Below are 17,610 nucleotides of genomic sequence, written 5' to 3'. Positions count from 1 at the left end.
GACGGGGGCCCCGGTTTAATGTCTCATCCGAAAGATGAAAGGCAGCGCACCACCCACACCAACACAAGATATAGAGTGCGAGAATGTGGGGGAGACGGAGGGTAAATCCTACCCGGGGAGGGAGGGGGCGCTCTACCCCCGGGAGGAGGGGAGGGGGAGGGGGCACGCTCTACTCCCGGGGGGAGGGGGCGTGCTCTACCCCCGGGGGGAGGGGAGGGGGCACTCTACCCCCGGGGAGGGAGGGGGTGCGCTCTACCCCTGGGGGGAGGGGAGGGGGTGCGCTCTACCCCTGGGGGGGAGGGGAGGGGTTGCTCTACACCCGGGGGGCGGGGGGGGGGGGGGAAGGGGAAGGGGGCGCTCTACCCCCGGGGGGGAGGGGAGGGGGCGCGCTCTACCCCCGGGGGGGGGAGGGGAGGGGGCACGCTCTGCCCCCGGGGGGAGGGGAGGGGTCGCTGTACCCCCGGGGGGGGGGGGGGGGGGGGGGCCATGCAGCCAATTTTATCAACACTTGAGTTCTGCAGCCCATTTAGTAGCTTCCATCTTGTAACTCAAGAGCTCTACTGACATCTAGTGGGCAAACCCCAGTGAAACATCTGTGTAAATAAAAAGCGTAGGGAGAACCGAGGGGGGAAACTGACAGCATTGGATCGGTTTCACAACCTGCCGTGCTTTTGTGAGAAAGGGGGGGGGGGGTGGGGGGAGTAGGGGAGCGAGTGAAAGCGGGGGGGAGGAGGGGGAGCGAGTGAAGGGGGGGAGGAGGGGAGCGAGTGAAGGGGGGGAAGGAGGGGAGCGAGTGAAAGCGGGGGGGAGGAGGGGAGCGAGTGAAAGCGGGGGGGGGAGGAGGGGAGCGAGTGAAAGCGGGGGGGGGGGAAGGAGGGGAGCGAGTGAAAGCAGGGGGGAGGAGAATGAAAGTGGGGAAGGAAAAGCTGCCCAACCATGGCTAACAAAAGAAATTAAGGATAGTATTAGATCCAAAGAGGAGTCATATAAAGTTGCCAGAAAAAGTAGCAAGCCTGATGATTGGGAGCAGTTTAGAATTCAGCAAAAAAGGACCAAGAGATTGATTGAGAGGGGAAAAAGAGAGTATGAGAGTAAACTTGCAAGGGACATAAAAGCAGACTGTAAACGCTTCTACAAGTATGTAAAAAGAAAAAGATTAGTGAAGACAAATGTAGGTCCCTTGCAGTCAGAAACGGGAGAATTTATAATGGGGAACAAGGAAATGGCAGAGCAATTAAACAAATACTTTGGTTCTGTCTTCACGGAAGAGGACACAAATAACTTCCCAGAATTGCTAGGGAACCAAGGGTCTAGTGAGAAGGAGGAATTAAAGGAAATTAATATCAGTAAAAAAATAGCGCTGGAGAAATTAATGGGACTGAAAGCTGATAAATCCCCAGGGCCTGATAATCTGCATCCCAGAGTACTAAAAGAGGTAGCCATGGAAATAGTGGATGCATTGGTTGTCATCTTCCAAATTTTTATTAGATTATGTAACAGTTCCTGCAGACTGGAGGGTGGCAAATGTACCCTCATTATTTAAAAAAGGAGGGAGAGAAAACAGGGAACTATAGACCGGTTAGCCTTACATCAGTAGTAGGGAAAATGCTAGAGTCTATTATAAAGGATGTGATAACAGGACACTTAGAAAATATCAACGGGATTAGACAAAGTCGACATGGATTTATGAAAGGCAAATCGTGTTTGACAAACCTACTGGAGTTTTTTGAGGATGTAACTGTGAAGAAATAAGCCATATAACCTATTCAGAAAAATACACCATTCTTTGAAAGCATTCTGGTCTTATTAAAACATGACAAACTGGGCTTGGAAATTTAGAAACCGAACTATAAAAAAAGCTGTGAAAGCATTCTGGCTATAGAGATAAGATAGTTGTTGACACTGACTCAATAACCTTATTGAAACAGAAGGTTAAAGGCAGCGGCAGGCTGAACCTTTCAGAATGAAACAATGGTTCACCCTGGCCAAGGTGTTCTAATTTACACTTCGTAAAGAAGCACATAAAAGTAAGAAACATCTGCCTTTGTAAAAATGACATCAAATAAAAAACACCTGCCGTTACACCATTTTTTATGGTAAACTTAGAACACCTAGAGAGGAGACATAATTCTGTAATGCTACCAGCTGAGGTGACTAAGAATTGCAGGGGTCAGCAGAAAAATGACTGGAGATAATTAGCTTACATCAGTAGAAAACCTTAAAGGAAATACCACTGGAAAAGGGTATAAATGTTGAACTCTCAAATGGGATAGTAGACTCGCTTTAAAGGGGCAAAGCGATTCTCGGCTTCAGAGGCGGCTCTGTAAGTCTCCAACTCTTTGTACCTCGGGGATCAAAGGTATTTGATTTTGGTGGATATCCTGAATAGAACTTTAAGAACTGTAAAACTGTAGCGAAGTTAAGATTTGAGAGTAAGGTTCTCTGATAATAAGATTGTAAGCTCTCTCTTTTTGGAACTGTTAATGTTGCGATTGACTCACCAACTCGTCGGTTCTTTAATAAATCTATATATTTTTTAGAATTGTCTCACATAAGGCTTCTGTATCAAACTCGCAAACTCAATCTCTGTACTCTTTGGTGAGGAGTTGCAGAATTCTGGAGGAGTTTCCCAGACCCTCATAATATCCGGAACATTACAGTCTAGCTAAACTTATTAAAAGTGCTATCCGGAGGACGGTAACATTTTCAGGTTGTTCCTTTCCTTTAGGGAGAGATAGTCCGGACCTTTAGATCCAATTAAGCATCTTTAGGATTCGGCTACCTCAAACTTTAGTTGAAAGTGAACGTCTGAGGAATATGCCTGATCCGGGGTAGCCCTAAAGGGGCTAGGACTATTAATTACCCCTTCATAACTGGTAGAATAGATAAGGGAGAACCAGTGGATGTGGTGTATTTGGATTTTCAGAAGGCCTTTGATAAAGTCCCACATAAGAGGTTAGTGTGCAAAATTAAAGCACATGGGATTGGGGGTGATATACTGGCATGGATTGAAAATTGGTTAACAGACAGGAAACAGAGAGTAGGAATAAATGGGTCTTTTTCAGGGTGGCAGGCGGTGATTACTGCTTGGGCCCCAGCTATTCACATTATATAACAATGATTTGGATGAGGGAACCAAATGTAACATTTCCAAGTTGGCTGACGACACGAAACTAGGTGGGATTGTGAGTTGTGACGAGGATGCAAAGAGACTTCAAGGCGATTTAGACAAGTTGAGTGAGTGGGCAAATACATGGCAGATGCAGTATAACGTGGATAAATGTGAAGTTATCCACTTCGGTAGGAAAAACAGAAAGCCAGAGTATTATTTAAATGGTGATAGATTGGGAAATGTTGATGTACAAAGGGACCTGGGTGTCCTTGTACACCAGTCACTGAAAGCAAACTTTCAGGTGCAGCAAGCAGTTAGGAAGGCAAATGGTATGTTGGCCTTCATTGCAAGAGGATTTGAGTACAGGAACAAGGATGTCTTACTACAGTTATACAGGGCCTTCGTGAGACCACACCTGGAGTACTGTGTGCAGTTTGGGGCTCCTTACCTAAAAGGATATACTTGCCATAGAGGGAGTGCAGCGAAGGTTCACCAGACTGATTCCTGGGATGGCAGGACTGTCGTATGGGGAGAGATTGGGTCGACTAGGCCTGTATTCACTAGAGTTTAGAAGAATGAGAGGGGATCTCATTGAAACATATAAAATTCTGATGGGACTAGACAGACTGGATGCAGGGAAGATGTTTCCCCTGGCTGGGGGGGTCGGGGCCACAGTCTCAGGATATGGGGTAGGACATTTAGGACAGAGATGAGGAGAAATTTCTTCACTCAGAGGGTGGTGAACCTGTGGAATTCTCTACTACAGAAGGCTGTGGAGGCCAAGTCACTGAATATATTTAAGAAGGAGATAGATAAGATTTCTAGACACAAAGGCATCAAGAGGTATGGGGTGAGAGTGGGAATATGGTATTGAGATAAGAGGATCAGCCATGATCTTATTGAATGGTGGAGCAGGCTCGAAGGGCCAAATGGCCTACTCCTTGCAGTGGGAAAAAGAGTTAAACTGACATCGCTGGCAGTTTCACTGAATAGTGTAAGGAAGACAGGGACTACCATGAAAGACCACATCCATAAAGATGCGGTCAAAGATAGCTGACCTTTGGAGAGATATAAAACAATTAAATGGAGACAGGATGTCCAGCATTTCAACTGCCTGTAAGAACTTTATTACCTAGGTTACATTCCAAGGTATCTTTTAATTAGCATTCAGCAGTTTGAGTGATTGATTGAGGAGGCAGCTTATTCATGTTTTTATTAAGATTCGTAACCAATCCTTGAAGGTGCATGCAGGCCAAGATCCAATCAGGCGGCAGGACTGAATTTAACATGAGGTGGCCATGCTTATTGTAATGTATAAAAATGTAGTGTTTTCTGCAACAATTTGGAAAAGTCTGGCTAAGACAGAGCTGACTGTCTCCCCACCGGTGCAATAAAGACAACTTGACTATCGATCTAAAACCTTGCGTCGAGTGTTGGTTTAAAATACTCCACAACACTCCTGCTCCTATTTTTCTATGTTTCGAGGAGAGCGCGAGTGAAAGAGGGGGAGGAGAGCGCGAGTGAAAGAGGGGGAGGAGAGTGTGAAGGCAACATGCTCAGAGAGCGAATCCTTACCTTGGGGTATTTGTGTCGCCAAGGGAGATGAGATTGTAACGAAATGGAGTTCCTTGCTGCCGTAGTGAACAGGCATCTGGCGCCCCTTGCCCACATCATTGGCGCTGGCGTAGCACTGTGCCATGAAGAGCTCCAGCGGGAAGCCTCGGTACATGAGGACGCCTACGAGGGAAGGAAAAAACGAGGTAAGAGACAGAGAACTGGAAGCTAAGCAGTGCCTCTCATCGGCTCTCCAAGAGCGCCGCTCGTCCCCAATGAAGTGCGGGCACTGTTGTTACGTGGTAGCCGAGGCACGCACAGCAGGATCCCGCAAACGAGCTGAATGACGAGGTAATCTATGGTTTTGGGTGGCGTTAGCTGAGGGAGGAATGTTGGCCAGGACGCTGGGAGAACTTCCTCGAATGATACCACGGGATCTTTTACCCTCGCCTGAACCACCGAAACAGGGGCCTTGGTTAAACGTCCCATCCAAAGGACAAAAGCTCGGTCAGTGCAGCACTCGCCCAATACTGCACGGAAGTGGCAGCCTAGATTATGTGCTCTGGTCCCGCAGAGGGGTCTGAATATTCGAATTCACAGGCGATAACGCTGTCAATTGAATTGAACTGACAATTCAGACATATGAATCTCTAAAAGTAGCCAGTGAACAATGAGTGGTTCATACACGCAGAGGACGGAGGAGGGGGTGGAGAGGAGCAAGTCTCGCCATAGTTTTCCATTTTAAAACAGAAGATGAGGGATGTCAAGGAAGCAGTGGGGGAAGGGGTTCTCTACCCCTGCCAACCACAGAGCCGACAAGGGCCGCTCTCTACCAACGTTCCCTTGTAACTTTTCTTGGCCCTTAAGGGGCTGCGTGGGCCATGCACGGTTTTTAACATTGAAAAGCCGGCTGCGCAGATTCCCTGGAGCGCTGCGAGGCCACGTGGCTTAGAGGGAGCATTGCTCTCTACCCCTGCCACCCAGAGCCACTGGGGGACGTTGGCTCCGTTGGCTCACCCCTTGCGTCGTTGCCTGGGAAGCCTCCCTCTGATTGATACTGCTGCCCCAAACGTCTGCTGGGGAAGCTAATCACAGGATCATACAGCACAGAAGGAGGCCATTCGGCCCATCGTGCCTGTGCCATCTCTTTGAAAGAGCAATCCAATTAGCTCCACGCCCCCTGCTCTTTCCCCACAGGATTTATCAATTCAATTCAATTTTATTTGTCATATATGCAGCAAACGTGTGTACTGCACAATGAAATGTTGACTTTTACGAGTCCTCCCAACATTGGAATAAATATGGCATAGCAATGATAAAAATACTAATAGAAATACAGTAATAATAAATAAAACAACAGTAATAAATAATAATAAATTATTCGTTCATGAGTCTTATGGCCTGGGGGTAGAAGCTGTTTCGAAACCTGCTGGTACGAGACCGTATGCTTCGGTATCTCTTACCGGACGGGAGCAGGGCGAAGAGGTTGTGGCTGGGGTGGCTCGCGTCTTTGATGATTCTCAGGGCCTTCAATTCCCTTTTGAAAATTACTATTGAATCTGCTTCCACCGCCATTTCAGGCAGCGCATTCCAAGTCAACTTGCTGTGCAAAAAAAATGTTTTTCTCGTCTCCCCCTCTGGTTCTTTTGCCAATTATTTTAAATCTGTGTCCTTTGGTTACCGACCCTCCTGCCACTGGAAACAGTTTCTCCTTATTTACTCTATCAAAACCCTTAATGATTTAGAATGCCTATATTAAATCTCCCCTTAACCTTCTCCGTTCAAACTCCAGCTTCTCCAGTCTCTCCACATAACTGAAGTCCCTCATCCCGGATACCATTCTAGTAAATCTCCTCTGCACCCTCTCCAAGGCCTTGACATCCTTCCTAAAGTCTGGTGGCCAGAATGGGACAAAATATTCCAGCTGAGGCCAAACCAGTTACAGGAAACGTTTTTTTATCCGGCACGGACGGGACCGACGTGGTGCCGGTTCATCAAAAATTCCGGATAACCGAACGCTATAGTAAAAGATACGGAGCTCAGAGCTCCATATAAAGCAACAAACCCTGTTGCTTAGCAACAGGTTCAGAACAATGGCCACAAGTTGCAAGCGTCTCTGTAGCTTAGCAACAGCTGCAGCCACACCCTTGCACAGCAACACATGGAGCAAGGCAAGTAATAAAAGTTACCTGAACCTACTCCTGAATTTTGCCGGTTAACCGAGATTTCCGGTTATTTAGGTGCCGGTAAATCGAAAGTTTCCTGTATATAAAAAAGGTTTATGATAGCAAAATACTGCGGATGCTGGAAATCCGAAATAACAACAGAAAATGCTGGAAAAACTCAGCAGGCCAGGCAACATCCGTGGAGAGAGAAATAGAGTCAACGTTTCAGGTCGAAACCCTTCGGGGTTTCGACCTGAAACGTTGACTCTATTTCTCTCTCCACGGATGTTGCCTGGCCTGCTGAGTTTTTCCAGCATTTTTTGTTGTTATATAAAAAGGTTTAGTTGCTCGACAAACTCCCTAAATGTTACTGCTGCCTGTGGACCCAATGGAGGGCAAGGAATCGCTGGTCTCCTTATCTGAGGAAGGACATACTTGCCTTAGAGGCGGTGAAACAAAAGTTCACTAGATTGATCCCTGGGATGAGGGGGTTGTCCTATGAGGAGAGATTGAGCCTATACTCTCTGGAGTTTAGAAGAATGAGAGGTGATCTCAGTGAAACATATAAGATTCTGAGGGGGATTGACAGGATAGATGCTGAGAGGATGTTTCCCCCTGGCTGGAGAGTCTAGAACTAGGGGGCAGAGTCTCAGGATAAGGGGTCGGCCTTTTCAGACTGAGATGAGGAGGAATTTCTTCACTCAGAGGGTTGTGAATCTTTGGAATTCTCTGCCCCAGAGGGCCGTGGATGCTCAGTCTTTGAGTATATTCAAGGCTGAGAGCGAAAGATTTTTGGACTCTAGGGGAATCAAGGATGATGGGGATCGGGCGGGAAAGTGGAGTTGAGGTCGAAGATCTGTCATGACCTTATTGAATGGCTCGAGGGGCCGTATTGCCTACTCCTGCTCCTAATTCTTATGTTCTTATGTGAGGAGATAGGGCATCGCAGCCCTGTCTTTACATCTGTGCTGCCTGCGGATTGTGCTACCCAGACTATAAAATTATTACAGGAAACTCTTTGGTATCCAGTACCGACGGGACCGGCGTGTTGCCGGTTGATCAAAAATTCCGGATGACGGAGAGGGTTCTCTACCGAGGCTATTTAAAAAAAAAAAAAAAAAAAAAATCAAGAAATGTGCAGTATACAGTAATTGGGTGCTCACCTACAGAATGTTGTGTTAAATGGATGGTGGAAGATGCTTGATTAAGTACAGTACTGCCAGTTGAGGGTAATGCAATGCAATGACTACCAGCAGTGTGGGAGACACACAGTACCCCTGTAAAATGGCGGATCGGAAGAGACTACCAGCAGCGCGGGAGAGTCAGACTCCCGTTATTGAGGTGTTCCGACTTCCGACAGCGCCAAGAAGCCGCGTAGTGGCAGTTTGGAGAACTACCCCCACTGACTAACCCGGCCACCGCGGGAGACTCGGACTCGGCAACATTGCCGGTTATTGAGGTGTTGTTTTCGGAGTGAGAATTTTGCCGGTTAATAGAGAATTCCGGATATTTAGGTGCCGTTTAAACGAGAGTTTCCTGTACCACCTTTCACTTACCCGCTTCCCTGTACTGGCCGAAAACCAGGTCACTGGGCTCCAGCGCAGCAGCACTGCCGATGTGCGTGCCCTCTTCGCCGTAGTTGGTCATGTAAAAGGATATGCGACCCTGTAATACAGGCATGGTGTCTAAATGTGGCACTGGTCTATGAACAGCACGTCAACACTAGCAGAGCAGGTCTTATCAAGGCAAATCACACTTTCTGGCCAAAAAAAAGAGACTTGCAATTGTACAGCACCTTTCACGAACCTCAGGACGCCCCAAAGCGCTTTACAGCCAATGAAGTACTTTTTCGAAGTGCAGTCATTGTTGTAATGTAGGAAACGCGCCAGCCAATTTGCGCACAGCAAGCTCCCAGAAACAGCAATGAGATAAATGACCAGATCATGTTTTTAGGTGTTGGTTGAGTGATAAATATTGACCAGGACACCGGGGAGAGCTCCCGTGCTCTTCTTTTAATAGTGACCGTAGGATCTTCTACGTCTGCCTGAGAGGGCAGACGAGGCCTCGGTTTAACGTCTCAATCAAAAAACGGCCCCTCTGACATTGCGGCGCCCCCTCGCTGGAGGGTCAGCTTAGACTTTTGTGCTCAAGGTAAAAAATTAATTAATTAGTGCCCCGGTGACAAAACGGGCGGAGTAAATATCCCGCTCCTCTCGCCGCCGCACCCGCTCTCGTTTACCTGTCGCTGGGACTCGTACAAAATGCGATCCATGGTGTTCAGGAGCGTCATCTTCTGATAGAACTTCAGTACCATGTCCTTGGGCAACTGCAGGAAGAGCAGAGAGCGTGAACAGGGAAAAAAAAGAATCTGTGAACAGGGCAAATGGACAGCAGGCCAGCGAATGGAAAGGTTAACACTTCCGGCAAGAACAGCAATTTAAACCCTGCTGTGATAGTACTGTGCTGTGAGTTCACCCCCACCCCCTCGAGAGGGATGGGGGGAGGGGGTCTGATACACCGGCAATGGACACAACTAGATGAGGTCTTAGGGACAAAAATGATTTCAAGACTCACTGTGTTAGTACCAATGGTTATTTAAAAAAAAAACACATCCTTATTTGGCAGGGCGATGGGGAAAGGGCAGGGAAGTGGGATCATCATCACAAGCATGATGGGCCGAATGACCCCCTTCTGTGCTGTACCATTCCATGATTTACCACCCATTTAAAGAGCGTGTTTTATCGCTCGTTCTGACGGAAGGTCAGCAACCTGAAACGTTAACTCTTGTTCCTCTCTCCGCAGATGCTGCCTGGCCTGCTGAGTGTTTGCAGCATTCCCCTGCCTGGAGAGTCTAGAGCCGGGGGGGGGGGGGGGTTCACAGTCTCAGGATAAGGGGTCGGCCATTTAAGACCGAGATGAGGAGGAATTTCTTCACTCAGAGGGTTGAGAATCTTTGGAATTCTCTGCCCCAGAGGGCTGTGGATGCTGAGTCGTTGAGTATATTCAGGGCCGAGATTGATAGATTCGTGGACTCTCGGGGAATCAGGCGGGAAAGTGGAGTTGAGGTCGAAGATCAGCCATGATCTTATTGAATGGCGGAGCAGGCTCGAGGGGCCGTATGGTCTACTCCTGCTCCTAATTCTTATGTTCTTAGGCAAGGCTTCCACTTGGCGTCTTCCCCAAACTGTTCGGTTGAGATTGGAAATTCTCTTCAGGGGAAGAGGTGGAGTTGGGTTGGGGGGAGATCGGGGATCTCTAGCTTACGACAGTACCTCACACCGAGATATTTTTTCAAAGTTTGCGGTCAGCGGACAAGGATGTCTTGCTGCAGTTGTACAGGGCCTTGGTGAGACCACACCTTGAGTATTGTGTGCAGTTTTGGTCGCCTTATCTGAGGAAGGATGTTCTTGCCATGGAGGGAGTGCAGCGAAGATTCATCAGACTGATACCTGGGATGGCAGGAATGACGTATGAAGAGAGATTGGGTCGATTAGGCTTATACTCGCTAGAGTTTAGAAGAATGAGAGGGGATCTCATTGAAACTTATACAATTCTAACAGGACTAGACAGACTAGATGCAGGAAGGATGTTCCCGATGGCGGGGGAGTCCAAAACCAGGGGTCACAGTCTAAGGATAAGGGGTAAGCCATTTAGAACAGAGATAAGGAGGAATTTCTTCACCCAGAGTGTGGTGAACCTGTGGAATTCTCTACCACAGAAGGCAGTTGAGGCCAATTCATTAAATATATTCAAGAAGGAGTTAGATATATTTCTTAAGGCTAAAGGGATATGGGGAGAAGGCAGGGACAGGGTACTGAATTTGGATGATCAGCCATGATCTCATTAAATGGCGGAGCAGGCTCAAGGGGCCGAATGGCCTACTCCTGCTCCTGTCTTCTATGTTTCTCGTCCGGTGTATCGCTCCCTCCCTAACCCTTCCGCCCCCCCACCCCCACCCCAATCACCCCCAGATGCAGCCAGCCACCTGGTACCTTACCCAAGCGTCCATTTTTCACGTGAGAGCCTTCAGAGTGTGCGCGCCAACCCGCTATTGAACCGTGCGGCAGGGGGGGCTCTGCGGCGCAGGCCAAGCCCCCGTTTCTCCTCGCACGTGCACATTCTTGCCATGGGGGTGGCTGGGTGATCAAGATCAGGAGCCCCCCTGTGGTAAACCACTGTTATTGTTGTTCACCGTTGTTGTTGTTGTTGCACACTGTTGTACCTATGCATGCCTCAGCATGTCTCTGCTGGCTCCGCCCCTGGCTCCACCCACAGGCCCAAGTATAAAGGTGATTGCTCTGCAGCCCCCTGCCTTCTTGGAACCCAGTCAACCACGAGAGGCATGCTCTGTTCTTTGCTAATAAAAGCCTTTAGTTACTCTCCTAACTCTCCGTCTTTTATGAGTAATTGATAGCGCATCACCCCCCACCCCCGCAAACCACCTCGCCCACTCCTTAGCCCAGGAAGACTGAAACCAATTGTCGTATCCTTACCGCTGAGATCAGCCAACAGCTCAGGTTACGACAATCAAGTTGGGTGCTTCTCGCCTGTGCTCCTGAATTAAGAAAATAAGAATTAGCACCTGGAGTCGGCCACACGGCCCCTCGAGCCTGCTCCGCCATTCAATAAGATCATGGCGGATCTTCGACCTCAATTCCACTTTCCCACCCGATCCCCATATCCCTTGATTCCCTTAGAATCCAAAAATCTTAGCTTGAATATACTCAACGATTCAGCATCCACAGCCCTCTGGGGGTAGAGAATTCCAAAGATTCACCACCTTCTGAGTGAAGAAATTCCTCCTCATCTCAGTCTTAAATGGCCGACCCCTTATCCCGAGACTATGCCCCCTGGTTCTAGACTCTCCAGCCAGGGGGAAACAGCCTCTCAGCATCTACCCTGTCAATCCCCCTTCAGAATCTTACATTTTTCAATGCGACCACCTCTCATTCTTCTAAACTCCAGAGAGTATCGGCCCAATCTCTCCTCACAGGACAACTCTCTCATCCCAGGAATCAATGTACAGGAAACTCCTTTTTATCCGGCGTAGTGCCGGTTGATCAAAAATTCCGGATTACAGAGAGGTATACTTACTAAAGTACGAGAGCCCCGTACATGGCCACAGATCCAGGCGTCCCTGTTGCATGGCAACAGGTGCAGGAACCCCGGTTACACGGCCACAGATCCAGGAACCCCGGTTACACGGCCACAGATCCAGGAACCCCGGTTACACGGCCACAGATCCAGGCGTCCCCGTTGCATGGCAACAGGTGCAGGAACCCCGGTTACACGGCCACAGATCCAGGCATCCCTGTTGCATGGCAGCAGGTGCAGGAACCCCGGTTACACGGACACAGATCCAGGCGTCCCTGTTGCATGGCAGCAGGTGCAGGAACCCCGGTTACACGGCCACTAATATGAAGTAAAACTTACCTGAACCTACTCCTGAATTTTGCCGGTTAAGAGAGCTTTCCGGTTATTTAGGTGCCGGTAAAAAGAGAGTTTCCTGTAGTGAACCTTCGTTGCACCGCCTCTAAGGCAAGTATGTCCTTCCTTAGGTACACGGTGCACCAAGCAGAAGCCATTACAGCTTTGATGCGGGACAGCGCACACTGCAACCGCTAGCGCGTACCTTGGGGTCTTCGTCGGGGTTCATGATCTGTCCTTGTCGGTCCATCACCCGATAGATGGGGATGCCAGAGATGACGTTGGGCTGAATAAACTCCAGCCGGTCCACAAACTCTGCCGAGGCCCCCGGGAACTGGGGCTTCTCGTCCAGGGACGTGAACTGCTGCTGGCGCACTGCATGCTGGAGACAGAGAGGGGAGAAGACCATCAGAGGCGCAGCAACAAAAAAACAAAATACGTTTCCATACAAAACGTGCATTACATTCACCGGGATTATCTGACAAAGTGGGAATATTACAGCATGTCTACAGGAGCACGGCAACCCCACACACAGAATGGTACCAGGGATGAGAGGGGATCTCATTGAAACTTATAAAATTCTAACAGGACTAGACAGACTAGATGCAGGAAGGATGTTCCCGATGGCGGGGAGTCCAGAACCAGGGGTCACAGTCTAAGGATAAGGGGTAGGCCATTTAGGACAGAGATGAGGAGGAATTTCTTCACCCAGAGAGTGGTGAACCTGTGGAATTCTCTACCACACAAGGCGGTGGAGGCCAATTCATTAAATATATTCAAGAAGGAGTTAGATATATTTCTTAAGGCTAAAGGGATCAAGGGATATGGGGAGAAGGCAGGGACAGGGTACTGAGTTTGGATGATCAGCCATGATCTCATTGAATGGCGGAGCAGGCTTGAGGGGCCGAATGGCCTCCTCCTGCTCCTATCTTCTATGTTTCTATGAGGGTCTTCAGTTATGTTAAGACTAGAGAAGCTTAGAGCAGAGGTTAAGGAGAGATTTAATAGAGGTGTTCGAAATTATGAGGGGTTATGACAGAGTAAATAAGGCAAAACTGTTTCCACTGGCAGGAGGGTCGGTAACCAGAGGACACAGATTTAAGATCATTGGCAAAATCTGAGGGGAGCGAAGGAGAATTCATTTTACATAAGAACATAAGAAATAGGAGCAGGAATAGGCCACTTGGCCCCTCGAGCCTGCTCCGCCATTCAATAAGATCATGGCTGATCTCGGGCTCAAAGCCACTTCCCCGCCCGCTCCCCATAACCCTTCACTCCCTTATCTTGCAAAAATCTGTCTATCTCCACCTTAAATGTATTTAATGACCCAGCCTCCACAGCTCTCTAGGGCAGAGAATTCCACAGATTTACGACCCTCTGAGAGAAGAAATTCCTCCTCATCTCAGTTCTAAAAGGACGACCCTTTATTCTGAAACTATGCCCCCGAGTTCTAGAATTCCCCACGAGGGGAAACATCCTCTCCGCATCTACCTTGTCGAGCCCCCTCAGTATCTTATATGTTTCAATAAGGTCATCTCTCATTCTTCTAAATTCCAATGAGTATAGGCCCAACCTGCTCATAGAAACATAGACGATAGGAGCAGGAGTAGGCCATTCGGCCCCTCGAGCCCACTCCGCCATTCAATGAGATCATGGCTGATCATCCAAACTCAGTACCCGGTCCCTGCCTTCTCCCCATATCCCTTGATCCCTTTAGCCTTAAGAAATATATTCAAGAAGGAGTTAGATATATTTAATGAATTGGCCTCCACTGCCTTCTGTGGCAGAGAATTCCACAGGTTCACCACTCTCTGGGTGAAGAAATTCCTCCTCATCTCAGTCCTAAATGGCTTACCCCTTATCCTTAGACTGTGACCCATGGTTCTGGACTCCCCCGCCATCGGGAACATCCTTCCTGCATCTAGTCTGCCCAGTCCTGTTAGAATTTTATAAGTTTCAATGAGATCCCCTCTCATTCTTCTAAACTCCAGCGAGTATAAGCCTAATCGACCCAATCTCTCCTCATACATCATTCCCGCCATCCCAGGTATCAGTCTGGTGAATCCTTTCTTCATAAGTCAACCCCCTCATCTCAGGAATTAACTGTGTGAATCGTCTCTGAACTGCACAGAGTTGTTGTGATCTGGAACGTGCTGCCTGAAAGGGCGGTGGAAGCAGATTCAATAGGAACTTTCAAAAGGGAATTGGATAAGTACTTGCAAAGGAAAAACTAGCAGGGCTATGGGGAACGAATGGGGCGTGGAACTAATAGGAGAGCTCTTTCACAGAGCCAGCATTTATATAGTGGCTCAGGACGTCCCAGAGCGCTTTACAGCCAATGAAGTACTTTTTTTGAAGTGTAGTCGCTGGGAAACGCAGCAGCCAATTTGCGCACAGCAAGCTCCCACAAACAGCAATGAGATAATGACCAGATAATCTGTGTGTTTTTTTTTTAATGATATCGGTTGAGGGATAAATATTGGCTCAGCGAGGAGAACTCCCCTGCTCTTTTTCGAATAGTGCCGTCGGATCTTTTACATCCACCTGAGGGGGCAGCAGGGTCCTCGGTTTAAGGTCTCCCGCGGCACTATTTAGAATAAGAGCAGGGGAGCCATCTCTGGCGACTTGGCCAATGTTTATCCCTCAATCAACACCACTAAAAACCAAATTATCTGGCCATTATCATAGTACTGTTTCTGGGAGCTTGCGGTGTGCAAATTGGCTGCCGCGTTTCCTACATTACAACAGTGACTACACTTCAGAAAGTATCATAGAAACATAGACGATAGGAGCAGGAGCAGGCCATTCGGCCCTTCGAGCCTGCTCCGCCATTTAATGAGATCATGGCTGATCATCCAAACTCAGTACCCTGTCCCTGCTTTCTCCCCATATCCCTTGATCCCTTTAGCATTAAGAAATATATCCAACTCCTTCTTGAATATATTTAATGAATTGGCCTCTACTGCCTTCTGTGGTAGAGAATTCCACAGGTTCACCACTCTCTGGGTGAAGAAATTCCTCCTCATCTCTGTCCTAAATGGCTTACCCCTTATCCTTAGACTGTGACTCCTGGTTCTGGACTCCCCAACCATTGGGAACATCCTTCCTGCATCTAGTCTGTCCAGTCCGGTCAGAATTTTATAAGTTTCAATGAGGTCCCATTATCTGGAAAGTGCTTTGGGATGTCCCGAGGTCGTGAAAGGCGCTATAGAAATGCAAGTCTTTCTTTCTCATACAGTCGCCTGGGTGCGGTACCAGAGAACTGCTGTTGCCCCTTGGCACTGCCCGCCAGCAGGAGCCAGTAAAGAGGAAAATAAGAGGACAATAAACAGCCACGAATGGTCTCGGAAGATTGAACAGAAGCACGTCCACCAACAATTCGAGGAAGCTCACTGCTCGGTGGGGGGGGGGGGAAGGTCACAGTGCGTAAACTGTAGCAGTTTGATTAAAATGGTTAAATGTATCGAGGGGGTGCCATCTTTCACACGAGACGGTAAGCTGAGGCCTCGTCTGTCTGTTCAGAGACGGAGAATAGTGGACCTCTGGGACAGTCTTGTGCGGTGGGTGCTGATTCGCTGAATTCCTTCAAGGTGAGGGCTGGCTGGGGCAGAGATCACCTCTTACAGAAGGTAGGCACTGCAGGGAATTCAGGACCAGAGTGACCTCCCGGACGAGTCTGGGGTCGGAGAGGAATTGCCCAGACTTTCTCCCCCAGGGTTTTTTTTAAAATCTGTTTTTTTTGCATCTCCCAGGAGCTCACATGGTTTCGGGTGGGGTGGAGAATGTATATACTGTGATACGCAAGGTGTTGCAATTGTGGGGGACAGGTTGGATGGACCAGAGGGGCTTTACCCGTCCGTCATTGTTCATATGTTTGTAAAAGACGGCACCCCTGGAGGAGCAGGTGAGTGCCCCCTCGGTGTCCTGGCTGCCAGCCGAGATTACAAGCTCAAGTTGTGGAGTGGGGCTTGAACCCAGGATCTCCTGACTCAAAAGGTAAGGGTGCTACAGACCGAGCCAAGCTGGCTAAAGGCCATTGAGGAAGGCGAGGGCTAATGGCTACTGGATTTACCACACGTTTTCTCTCTCCCTCTTTTCGGCTCTCAGACCCTAACCTTTTAGACGAGATTCCCTGGGGAAGGGAGGGTGGGGAGACGGAAGGCGGGAGAGAGGAGATTTCAAATCTCAGTTCGAAGCCGGCCTGACATGTTTTAGGGAAGCCCTGGGTTACTTCAGATCACCAGTAAGTAGTATGCCTGGGCTAATATCAGACTCTTTAAGCCGGCACAGAACAGCAATGGAGGAGGCTTGGGACTCCCGCTGAGCCGCCTGCTTCAACAACAACAACTTGCATTTATGTAGCGCCTTTAACGCAGTAAACTATCCCAGGCCTTTCACAGGAGAGGTATCAGACAAAATTTGACACCGAGCCACATAAGGAGACATTAGGGCAGGTGGCCAAAAGCTTGGTCAAAGAGGTTGGTTTTAAAGGAGCGTCTTAAAGGAGGAGAGAGGCGGAGAGGTTTAGGGAGGGAATTCCAGAGCTTGGGGCCCAGGCAGCTGTAGGCACGGCCGCCAATGGTGGAGCGATTAAAATCAGGGATGCGCAAGAGGCCAGAATTAGAGAAGCGCAGAGAGATCTTGCAGGGTTGTAGGGCTGGAGGAGGTTACATGAGATAGGGAGGAGCGAGGTCATGGAGCGATTTGAAAACAAGGATGAGAATTTTAAAATTGAGGTGTTAACCGGACCGGGAGCCAACATAGGTCAGTGGGCACGGGGGTGGTGGGTCAGATTTCAGTCAGACTCTATCAAGCCCCCCCCCTTCAATTCAAATGAAGCACATGGAGTCGACAGGCAGGATTGTGACACACTTTGGCACCAGACAAACCTGTGTGTGTGGTTTCTAAAAAAAAACTGCTCCAGCAGTTAATATGCTTCAATCATGCCAAGTTAGGAGAGGAAAGAAGCCATGACGCGTGTGCTGGGGGATCAGGCAAGGACAGGGTCCAACTAGACTGCGATGCTTCCCATGGTCAAATAGCCTACTGACTGTGTCTCGACTCGTCTTTTTTTGAATCCGCTCATGGGATGTGGGCATAGCTGGCAAGGCCAGCATTTATTGCCCATCCCTAATTGCCCGTAAACAAAGGGTGCCCACGTCGGAGTTATAGAGGCCTGTCACACATGTCGGAAGGTTGTGGGTTGAAGCTCCACTCCAGGCACTCGAGCACAAAAGAAACCTAGGCTGACACTCCAGTGCAGTGCTGAGGGAGTGCTGGGCTGTCGGAGGTGCCGTCTTTCAGATGAGACATTAAAGCGAGGCGCTGTCTGTCCTCTCGGGTGTTCTTGCT

General features: G+C 48.8%; 1 protein-coding gene across 1 annotated transcript in view; it reads right to left on the bottom strand.

Annotated features, from left to right (window-relative positions):
* Positions 1 to 17,610, bottom strand: part of bckdha (branched chain keto acid dehydrogenase E1 subunit alpha) — a 65,304-nt gene that overhangs the window by 42,040 nt on the left and 5,654 nt on the right. The window contains 4 exon segments of the mRNA XM_085973462.1: positions 4,688 to 4,849; positions 8,388 to 8,496; positions 9,071 to 9,157; positions 12,464 to 12,640. Of these exon segments, the coding sequence (XP_085829588.1) occupies positions 4,688 to 4,849; positions 8,388 to 8,496; positions 9,071 to 9,157; positions 12,464 to 12,640 (535 nt within the window).

This window comes from Somniosus microcephalus, chromosome 34 (assembly GCF_052327205.1).
Source record: "Somniosus microcephalus isolate GS21.2 chromosome 34, FLI_Smic_1.0, whole genome shotgun sequence".
NCBI classification, from domain to species: Eukaryota; Metazoa; Chordata; class Chondrichthyes; order Squaliformes; family Somniosidae; genus Somniosus; species Somniosus microcephalus.
Note: the sequence above shows the minus strand (reverse complement) of the source record. Positions and strands in the feature narration are given on the sequence as shown.